This window comes from Danio rerio, chromosome 7 (assembly GCF_052040795.2).
Source record: "Danio rerio strain M-AB ecotype USA chromosome 7, GRCz13ab, whole genome shotgun sequence".
Classification (NCBI taxonomy): domain Eukaryota; kingdom Metazoa; phylum Chordata; class Actinopteri; order Cypriniformes; family Danionidae; genus Danio; species Danio rerio.
In genome coordinates, this window is record NC_141027.1 from 67,292,497 (window position 1) to 67,304,696 (window position 12,200).

General features: G+C 33.7%; 1 protein-coding gene across 7 annotated transcripts in view; it reads right to left on the reverse strand.

Annotated features, from left to right (window-relative positions):
- arap2 (ArfGAP with RhoGAP domain, ankyrin repeat and PH domain 2) overlaps positions 1 to 12,200 on the reverse strand; it is a 215,979-nt gene that overhangs the window by 59,918 nt on the left and 143,861 nt on the right. For all 7 annotated transcript variants that reach the window (XM_087262102.1, XM_087262107.1, XM_087262103.1 and 4 more), the window contains 2 exons: positions 595 to 739; positions 58 to 160 (listed from right to left, as the gene is read on the reverse strand). In XM_087262102.1, coding sequence (XP_087118228.1) covers positions 58 to 160; positions 595 to 739 — 248 coding nt within the window. The remainder of the gene's footprint in view (positions 1 to 57; positions 161 to 594; positions 740 to 12,200) is intronic.

Genomic DNA, 12,200 nt, shown 5'->3' on the forward strand with positions numbered 1-12,200 from the left:
AATGTCCCCACAATTCACAAAAACAAATGTATGTATGTGTGTGTCTATGTGTGTGACCTTGGCTATGGCGTTTGTCCAATCTTGGTGTGCGTCCGAGGTCTCCACTCCGAACACCAGCACTCTTTGAGAGCGCAGGTACAACTCAAAGGTGAACACTGGCCTGAGGGAGGTGTGAAACAGTACAATTAACACACACACAATGACTGAAACACACACATGCTCACAGCTGTGCAACAGAAAGGATGGTGATTAATCTCTGTTAGTCTTTTGCTCTTACAATAAACAGCTGAACGCAGGAGATTAATCCAGGGGGAAAGGTCACTTTCTTAATGGCTTTAACAGCTCTGATTTGTGGCCCACATTTTTTGTGGATGGGATATTTTTGTTAAGGTAGCGAGAGATTTCCCCAACAGTCGCGCTAATCGGGTTAGAGGTTGCTCTACACGTCAGTTTGCTCTCATTTCTTTGTGTTTGTTAGTGAATAGAAACTTACATCTGAAACTCTTTCTGTAACCTCTAACCCACAGAAGGTGCTCAAGCGCAAACATTCATTAAAAAGGGGTGTGAGAGAAAAGACAGGAAGTAAACGCGTACCCCGTTTCGGTGATGGTCTGGTTGTTGTTGATAGCCAAGCTCACCACATCACCGATGTCAACCCGGCCAATGGGTGTGGCAATCTTCTCGTTGTCATAGTAACTAAGAAATCCTCCTTCCAATGTACACCAACGGCGAACCATATCTGAAACACACAAGCACATATACAGATTAAATGAGATTCAAGGGCATATTATCCAACATGCTTGGTGGCAATGCTGCTTTTGTTCATACGGAGGGTGATGTAACCCCTGAATTCGGGACATTTTTCATTACATTAAAAAAATTAACCCTAAAATTCATTCAACAAACTATGTATAATATACAGTGCCTATGTTACGACATTGGCCTAGGGTGTCAAGGAAGTAATATATAATGATACACAAGAAGCCCTTGGAGTTGGGTTTGTTTATGTTTCTTCTTTCCTTTTTAAACACCCAATATACCAAATAAAATGAAGCCATTACTCACAAAAAATAACTAACCACTCTAATTAAACTAAATAAACCTAACAAGACTGAAATCCCAATGAGACATTATTTTCACTTACAACTTTGCAGCTATTTTAATGTCAAACAAAACTACTAGCTATCAATGTTGCTAGATTGGCGGTTTCTCACCCAGTTGGATGGTTTTGAATTTGATTGTGCAGGTAAAAAATGACATTGGGGCAATGACAAAATTTGGGCGGTTTTGAGCATTAATTTTAAACGCAACTTATTTAACAAATCATAACAAAACATAACAGTGCACTACTCCATTCAGTTAGTAGTAGCCAGTGCATCACGCAGCACCTGCAGTTAAACTCACATCAGTTTATTATGACACTTATATCATTTTTTTTTTCTGCAGTTGACAGCAAGATTATGTGCAGCAGCCCCTAATTATGTTCAAAAGAATTTTAAACGCTAAATGGGATGAATTAACACCGCAATTTGAAAGTAAAACATACTCTAACTTACTGTATAGTTAGTGTAATCTACACAAAATTAAGTGTAGATTTTGGGTGAGAGGGGGCAGTGTTTCGATGTGATCCTGTTATGTTATAATTCTGTGACTGCTGGTGTTGGTTGCTGTATGGTTAAAATTATAACAGTTAAAGTAAATAGGTTAATTTCTATTTAAATCAAATAAAATTATATTATTTAATAATTTGGGCATTTTTTGTGCATTTGGGTAGATTTACACAGCTTTTGGGATGGAAAAAGTCAGCTATATCTGGCAACACTGCTCACTATCTAGACCTGCACAAACTAAATTAGAAAAGATAATGTTTTATGAGAGTCATATGACAAATATGTTCAATTGTTTTATAGCAAATTTATCAATGCCACTAAAGAAACATTAGAATCCAAGAAAGATTCTTCGTGTACAGATTTGCAATATGACCTGACAAATTTATAATCAAACCAGATATGTATTAAAGACCAGTATTTGTTACTGAATACTAGATCAAAAATGATCCAATACAACTGGGCAACGCATACTTGCAACGCGCCACTCCTTAAAGACATGTTTAACCCAAACATCCCAGATATACATAAATGCCAAAAACATAAAAAAATAAATAAATAAATACATTCATTGTATGTGGAATGTGACGTGATTAAGAGTTTTTGGCAGAACGTAATAACATTTATCTACTTAATTATTTCTAAACCGATTCCACTTCCCCTGAAATAAGTGCTTTGGGTTTATTTCCTGTAAGTTTGCCATTACCAGGTTATCAAACTAAAATGAGCTCTATTGGAAGAATATAGAAAGTCCATCCAATGACCACTGGCTCAAAGATTTGTTACATTTCAGTGCCCTTGGAAAAAAAAATACTTACAGTATAAGGGGCAAATTAAAGAAGTACCATAAAACTCACAATCTGTTTAAACAGTATTTAGAATAAAACCATTCAATGGCACAAGCAAATACCTCTCACACTACTGGTTAATTAACTGATATGTGTACAGTACATGTGCAGTTTTGTATGTGGAATACAGTATATATCTTTATTTGTCTTAGCCCAGGTATAACAACATATTTACCTGTTGAACTGAATTTCATGCTTTGGGGAGAGGGGGAGAGTTAAAATGTAAAAAAAAAAAAAAATAACAATAAAAAAGTGTAATTTCATGTGTTAGTTTGTTTGTTTGTTTTTGTACAAAAAAGGTAAAATAAATAAATAAATACACTTTCCTAACGCTCTAACTAAAAATAATAATAAAATAAGAGAACATATTTACAAGAAGAAAAGTGTAGCATCCCTACTGCTTCTCACTGTGTTTATATACAATGTGTACAGGATTAACAACTCAACCGACCAACAAAATAGGTAACAAACAACAAAAACCACAGTAATGGGAACAAACGACCAGAATTATCACTTGCTACTAGGTTTCTTCAACACAACAACCAAACGCTAGGTGTGAACCACCAAACATCACCAAATGCAATTTGGTGTGATTTCCAAACGTAAGGTGACATTTAAAAGTTTTTAACAGAAAGTGGGGTCATAAATGAGCCTTTTCTAGTTCTCCTTTCTATTATAACAGCTTTTTTTTTCCTAATCAACTGCTGGTTTGCACCAGTTAGGTTTTATTCCGGGTTGTTTTTCCAGTATAGATTTCATCCAGCCACTATGTCAACTGAGACAGCTGAAACAATACATCCCATCTCCATCTTCCTCTGACATGAAACCCAGCAGCTGTGTTACTTCAACTCAGCTGATGGAGTACAGCAAAACTCACAAATCAGGCATCTTGCATCCTCTTCAGGAGAGAACAGTTCTCTTCTTAGCAAAAAAAAAATAAAAAAAATAAAAAAATAATATTTATTTCCTGTTTTTTGTATTCTGCATGATGTAAACAGATTTTGTATGCCCACTGAAATGCTAGTTAAATCTTTCAATTTGTTTAATTATAAACTCTAATCAATGACTTCCAGCATTTGCTGAATATACATTTTTGATGTTTTGGCAAACTTCTGACTTGACAAATGATGTAAGATGCATTTATAACTGAAACTCCTGTCAGAGTAAAGGAATGAGGATGAATGGCAGTAACTAATTGAAAGTAGAACATGAGAAGTTAAAAGGGTAAGTTTTATGATGAATTTATGTGCTTTTGGAAGCTTCAAATAATGGCATATACTGTATGTACGTCATTGTAAGGCCAAAGTTTAAAACTACTACTATAATTACCTCATGATTGACTCGTGCTCTAGCCATGAACGGTGTATTTGACGTTCTTCTTTCAAAACAAACACAGTCAGACTGTGTTTGTTTGAGAGTCAAATACACAGTCAGACTGTGTTTGTTTGAGAGTCAAATACACAGTCAGACTGTGTTTGTTTGAAAGAAGAAAGTTAAATACACCGTTCATGGCTTGAGCGCAAGTCAGTCATGTGGTAATTTTCATTTTTTGGTGAACTTTACCTTTCAGTTTTAAAATGCATGCAATATGGTTTGTACACATTTGACCCAAAACAACCCATCTTGGTTTACTTTTGACAATAAAAATATATATTGTGAATTGTGTACTGTTGTCTAATTTAAATAATATATCTAAAAGTGTGGCTTTATTAAGTGATTTGATTTAAAAAGAAAAATGTAATACAGTAGCACTACTTTTTTGATTATTAATGCATGTAATCTAAATATACAAAATTGTGTGCGTGTGTGATGGTCCACAAAACAGAAATAAAAACCTACTTCTACATGCTGATTGTACATTTACCTGCTTAAAAAAAATAATAATAATAAATAAAAAAATAAATAAAAAACTTCCATTTGAGTTTGCATGAAGGCAGAACATTTCTCCAAGCAGATTTGTTTTAGGAGATTTTACAAACCTAATCACAGCAATTGCGTTTAAATGTATGAGTATTTCACAAATAATTATTAAATCTCTAGGTATTCTATGATTCATACCAATATAATAGATCAACAAAACAGATAATTTAACCCGTATGTACTGTTGGGGATGTTTTCATCCACTCTGGGATGAAAAAAAAAACACAAACACACACAAAATGTTATATTTTCAGTATGAAAAGTAATTGTGGACTGGATTTTTTCCCATTAATCAAAGTCTTGGACATGTAAAACAGCACTGCCTTCATTTTTAATTGATTGTCTTTTTTTCTCCCAAATTTACTGTTGATGGCTGTTTTTGCCCCATTGACTTCCATTATATTCACTTTTTTTTGATTTATACAAAACCATGATACCATATAATCATGCAATTTTGACTGTTGGTGTTTTTCCATGTTGGCAAGAGGGACAACTTGTAATTTTTACTTGTAATCATCAGTTGGCACCATTAACGCTTTAGAAAGGTCTGTGCATAAACAGCTGTTTCTGGATTTTATATAGAGTATAACAGCAAATTGAAGTGTTTGTATGTGTGTCTGAGACTGAGAGTGACCTGTGCATACTTACCTTGATGTGTCTGAAAATCCAAATATGCATCTCAGCTCTACAACTACATGGAGTAAACAAAAACAAAGACTGTGTATTCATGCACCATCAAATGTGCTTATAGTGGAAGTCACTGGGGCAAAAACAGCCACCAACAGTAAATTAGGGTGAAAAAAATCTAACAATGCATCAAAGTCAATGTTGTTACTAATTGTTTACATTAAAAATATGTCATTTTGTGTGTTTTATTCAACAAATCAGTAACATCATTTATGAATTTGACAATTAAAGAGTTAAAATCCTGTAATATTATAAATAATTTAGTAGTTTGGATCAGAACTGAGGTTGATTAGCAGATTTCGTTAAAAAGGATATATTTATCTGATGCATTTTCACAGCAGTTTAATTCAGTGAATGTTTTCATCCTTAACATAACAAAAGGCTAGTAAATGTGAACAGTGCACAAGGGTTAAGTTTTAAAAAAAATAATAAAAAAAAAACCACAATAAAGCATATTGGTTAACTTTTTGGACCGCTAAAATGTTCCAAATTTTCAATTTGAGAAGGTGATGTTACCATCAAAGCAGAGTTCATCTGTACTGTACATCCAGCATCTGCCTCATATCCATTATTAAATGATTTTATTTGAGCTTTATTCAGCATTGAGCAAAACTTTGCTCAAGTACAGTAAATCTGAAGAGACCATTTTAATAAAAACCAAACCCACAAGAAACAGTTTCATCCCAAAGCACACTCTTAAAAAGTAATGTAATGAAATAAAACCAACATTTAAATATGAGAAACATCACAAACACTGATATTTCATTTTATGAGCACGCAGACGTCCTTAAACAGGTATTTAAAGATTCAACAAAAGAATTAATGTTTGCCCATCTCACATCACAAGTGCAGTTTAATATATAAAAGATACATTAAGGCATGTTAAGGCTGTAATAGGGTATCAAATGTGCTATCAGATCAATGAAAATCCTCTAAGTACTCAAATCGAAGAGATTCTCCCCAGTCTGGGGGCTTCTGCTCTTCATAAATATTTAATGGAGATCTTACACTCTTTTTCCAACTATTACGTTAGTTAAGAAATACTGCAGAGCTTTGTTTAGCATACTCTAAAATATTAAGAGTCTTTTTCATACACTTGTAATCTAACTGCCATCATTTGTCTTATGAAAATGCTGATGGTCTCTTTTTCCGCTGAAAGAATTGCGGTGCTATTAAACAGAGCTGTGGATCTCTTAACTATCAACTTACAGTGACACAAAGTTTTGTTCCTGACAGTGCTTCACCTTATTCATCTACAATTCTTGCACCTCATTAATCCAGTTAGCTGGATTTTGTGGAAGAACAAACTGTTCTGTCGGCAGTGTCAGCATGAGAGTTAAGAGACGCTCTTTAATGGGCGAGAAGGGGTTATCTGTGTGAAGACTGGTGGGATATTTAACTTTTAAAGTGACAGTATGAAACAAAAAAAATAGAATCAATGAGAAACTTCAGCTGACAGAAATGGTATTTGGTGACCGCTCGAGAATACCACAATAAACTAAAGTGGCGTGGTAATACACATGCACACAGACAGCTGGCATTTACTATCAACAACCAGTCGTCTCTCAGTATCGAGTGTGGCGTAATACAATAAATTGCTGGTATTTATTTCCCTCAAACCTCTTCACCTCATCTGTCTGAACCTCTCCAGCTCAAATGCCACCATAATAAGTGTGCAAAAAATCCTCTTGTCACTGTCTTTTCATTTTCTTGTTTACAAGGGTATGGATATATAATCTATGAACCGGCACTACTCGGAGAAGCATGGAGAGAGGTGTCCTTTTCATTTGTCATTATATCTGAATCTCTGCTGCATGTGGGCCAAGGGTCTTTGTCTACTTCAACTTCATCAATGTCTTTATGTGAACTGAAGCCATTTATAACATTTCACAGAAATCTCTCAATGCGAGCTTCAGATGGGTTTGCTTGGGTCAAGCCTCTTAAAATTCAAAACCGTAAAAAAAGGAAGCTTGAAAGGTTTTTCACGAGCAAACCAGCACATTTAGATACTCTCTACACATCTAACATGCTTGAATCTCAAGGTGGTTGGAGGATCACTGTGCAAATATCTACATTATTTATGTAACGTCCAGCTTAAGTTTTATTTACACCTATAGGTTGCAGCTGTCTTTACCTGTGGTCAGCAGGGTTATATGGGAAAACAGGCCTGAGTGCTGGATGTGCTTTTAGTACATTTAGTCATTTTATAAGGTAGACAACTGAAAAGGAGGAGGAGAAGGAAATACAGAAACCAAGTCCAATTTTGAATTTCAAGAGTTTGATGAGACGTTTTTATTTCAGTAAGTGCTGACTCAAACTGAACATATTGAGACCATTCTCTCATAGCAAACTAATGGTACACTGAAAAAAAAAATATTCAAAGATGATTACTTGGATTTACTACATTTTTTTTACGTTAAGTGGTTGTAAACAATTTATTTGGGCTGAATTTAAACAAACAAATTAAGTTGAAAAATATTAAATTTAATTTGTTTGTTTAAATTCAACACAAATAAATTGTTTGCAACAGTTCTGCATGCAACACTTTTTTCAGTGGTTCATCCAAGGCCGGCCCTAAACATTCAGAGGCCCTAAGCAAAATAATTTTGGGAACCAAAAAGTAAAATTGACTCAGTTTAGATAGTATTTGGTCTCTCTCTAAATTGAGTTAATGTTACTCAACTTAATGAGACAATGAAAGGATTAATTAAGTAATGATTGAGCACAGATTATGAACACCTGCTGTTATTAAGCAGAAACACAGAAAAAAAAACACAATTACTACAACTGACTTCAGTTACAGCCTTTTAGATGAAATCAGCTGAAGTAGAATACATTGAATCTCTCAAAATCTCAGCAGAGGATCAACAAGCAACTGCACAAACAGCAGCTTTACTTTTTACCAACATGTTTGCCTTTATTCGAAGTGGGGCCAAATACTCTTTGAACTGAGTAAATTTTGCTTAGACAATTTTGCTGTGTACCTTGCTCTGATTTGTGGAGTATTGCCTTTAAGGGTAACACTTTGTTTTGATGGTTCATTTGAGTATTAGTGGACTATCTGCTTAATATCTGTTGATACTGCTCCTTCAACAGACATTTAACTGACTATAAGAAACTGTGCAAGTACATGTCAACTTTCACTAACGATAACCATAGCCCAGGACTTAATTTGTGCCAGAACATGCCAGATCTGAAACCTCTGAAATCTGATCCGCCCTCTTCCCCAGTCCGCTGTTCACTTTCACTTTCTTCTGCAACTCTTCAACCCTCTTCACTTTCTTCTGCAACAACCTCGCGGCTCTTCCCTTTTGTCTGCGACACCCCTCTGCCATCCAATGACAAGACACCACCCACCTTACCCGGCTCTTCACTTTCGTGAGCGACACCTCTACATCCATGGGCAACATGCCGGATCAGTTACCTTGATCTGGTCTGGGACCTCGCAACACACAAATTAAACACAGTCCTAACCCCAACCTAACATACTACTTATAATCTAATGAAAATTATTTGGCATACAGATGCAATGTAATTTAAATCCAACAAACAGAACATCAAAATAGAGTGTGACCCCTTTGCATACCAGCTCACAATGATTTTATTGATTATTGAGTACATTCAATAAAGCAGAAAAGTAAACCATAAAGACTTGACACATTTCTTCTACTTGATAACTCTGAATGGTTTGGACATTTTAAAACAGCACTATTTTTGTCAACTAACCAGCTTAAAAAAAAAAAATATATATATATATTTTTTTTTAATAAAGGGACCAGTTATTCCTACTGTGCATCTTTACGAGTTTTAAACATTTTCAATTTAATTTAACAAACATATTAAAGATTCAACAAAATATTCTAGATTAGCTTTTATAAATAAATTATAATAAAATGTATACACATTTCAAAAAGCAAAACAAACAACAATTAACCCTATAAAATGCAAAGATTAATCCATAAATAATAAAAATCAATAAGAAAAAAATGTAATTAAAAAATAAACACATACTTTGTCATTCCCTTTAGTCTCCATTCCTCTCCCTTCCTTATTTTTAATTGGTGTCTAGATTTTTAAGATGCAAATTTCAGAGCTTATATTAAAATTGCACCGTAAAACCCAACAGTCAACTTAATCAAATTAAATGAGCGTAGTTAACTCAAAATTCACTGACAGCTATAATTCTACTCATTTGAAGAGAGTTTTGAACTCACTGTTGAGGGTAATGAGTTAATAAAATACCTCATTACTTTATCTTAAAATCGAGTAAGTTCGAAGTATTTATCTAGATTATCTTTTTACTCAAATGGTTTGTTGCAATTGGTTTCCTTAAATGGTTTGAGTTGCCCTAACTTATTGGGTTTTACAGTATTCAGTTGGTTTGATTTCTCTCTTAATTTTTTGGGTTTTACTGTGCTCAAATTGCTTTGTGTACTCAAATGAATTAAGTTCACAGTACTCATTAGGATTAGTTTTTTTAACCTAAATGGTTTGTTGTAATTAGTTTTCTCAAATGGTTTTAGTTTACCTTAACTTTTTTGAGTTTTACTGTGTAGGATTTATTCAATTAAAATATGCTAATGAAACACATTTCAGTAAAATGCATTTTAGACTAACTTTAAGCTTCATCTATAAAACTGGGCAGAGATAAAATATTTTAGATAAAGTTTATTAGTCTGTAATTGCCTATGTTTTCAATAAATGTGCTACTAGATTATGTTTTTAACATGTGCTCATAGTAATTTTCCCCTCCTCTTCTGCGCCTGAAAAATAGATTTTTGCAGTCTCATGCAGGATAAAAAGAAAAAGGCCATGGCTGTGTCTGTGCATGGATTTGTGTTCTTGAGTGAGTGGTTGTTCTTGTAGGTTAACTTGTAAGAATAAACTCAGACCACGAGAACACAATGCATATGAGAAATGGGAAGCTGCAAGCTTCATGTTGATCATATTACCTTAACCTTTCAACATTCATAAAATAATGATTATGATATTTGTTTCTTTATTGTGAATATATACATATATATATATATATATATATATATATATATATATATATATATATATATATATATATATATATATATATATATATATATACTATGTGTGCTACAGCACTGTCAATGAAGATAATTTGCACAATGCAAATAAAAGCGATTTCAGCAAGCAAACGGCTCAGAACACTAGCCTGCTGTGGTAGCCCCCTAGTGGCGGCGGGGCCCTAAGCAGCCACTTAGTTCACTTATAGGGAGGTCTGGCTCTGGGTGCATGGAGATGCCCAACTACAAACATGGACGCAAATGGACTTTAATTAAAGATTGCCAACACAGGTACATTTTTTATTTATTTATTTATTTATTTATTTATTTATTTATTTATTTATTTATTTATTTATTTATTTTAATATATTTTTTTTCCAAATTAACTGCTCATCTAACGAAAAAACGTTGTGAATTTTGATTTCACACAGAGTTTAAACTTCCTGCAAAGACTTCTGTTATGGACGAGTTACTACACTAGATAACATCAGCTAGTCTTAAACACTTACCTCAATGGATTCTCATCATTTTCAAGGCCAGCATCTTTTTAGACTCCAACTCTAGTCTCCACCTGAGCCTGCTTTCTCCTAAGATTTGTTCTACATTTCTGTTGATTGACAGAGTTTTAGTTACTTGCCACTGTTGCCTCTGGCTTGCTGGGTTAGAGTCAGTGAAGCTGCTCTTTAGTGGATTATCATTCAACAGTGAGATTTGTATTAACTCTGGAACCAGAATTCAGTAACTAGAATAGGCAAAATATAAGCCAAATATAAAATTCCCTGACTTTCACTGACAAAAAAAAAAAAGAGGAATTTTCATGACGTATAAAGAATGGAAAATGGGCTATTGTTCTACTTTGCATAATATACTGTAAAATGATTTAAGCTTGATTGTTACTTTTTAGGGCTTCAAAAGCTACTATGAGAACAACAATGGATAATTAACCCTCAGGTTTTGGAATAAATGAGAGGTACTTGTTTCTCGATGCTCCTAAAATGTTTGTTATTCTGGCATTTAAATAACAGGTACAGTATTTGACTTAAGTGACTGCCTGTTAATGAGTATGAAAGAAATAAAATAGAGCTGAAATATAGCCCTTAACAACAAGCATAAAACAATGTGATTAAAATATATGGAAAATAAATTTGATGAATGGAAACTAAAATTTAGAGCTACAAAAAAAAAAAAAAGAAAATATCTGATATTTCATCACTTGGAGAAAATAAATGTATATAATTCCCTCACTTTCAATCTCTTCAAAAGACTTTTTGAAAGTGCAGCAGGATACTCCAAAAATCTAAAATCCATGACCGATTGGGAACGGTGTAGAGTCACCATAGCAGTCAGTCTGTTCAATCTATCAAATTTAATTTCAACGTTTCTATTAAGATTTTGAAATGTAAATATTTTATTTTATTTTTATTTTTTTAAATATAGCTTAAAATGTAAAAAAGTTACTAGACAACATACAAAGGTGTGTACCTGACTGTATCCAGAAAGCGGAGAGCAAACATTTTTTCAGTGCAACAAAAATGTTTATGAACATTTGCAAGACATGTGTTAAGGTCCCACCTTAAACAAATCTTGCGATCCTGAGAAAATGTAACATAAATCAACAATGGCCAAAGTGCTCCAACAGATTTATTTATGAACATTTAACGTAATCAGCAAAACAATCCAAAACGATAAGAAATGGGGAGCCTAACAACCTTATAAAAAAAACGACCAAACAAAACCTAAAGCAGGTTGGGATTCCCCACTCCAAATTAAAGTCAAAAGGAAAATATAAAAGAGAAAACAACATTAAAGCTGAAAAAAACTGTAGTGTCATGGAGGACTGAGTGAGAGACAGTCTAAGTCAAGTCCACTCCTGCCATTTTAAAAGTCTGACATCGCCAAAATCAACCACAAAAAAACTAAAAAAAAGTAAAAGACCAACAAAGTAAAAGTATTAAAAGTAAATTAAGAGTAGTAATTAAGAGTAGGAGTGAACACCGCACGTAACACATGCTTGAAGTAAAATTATGTTTTGCTATCAAAAAATGTTGTTTTTGTAAGCAGATTTGCTAGGCAACAGAGAGGTCACTGTAATGCATGCAGTC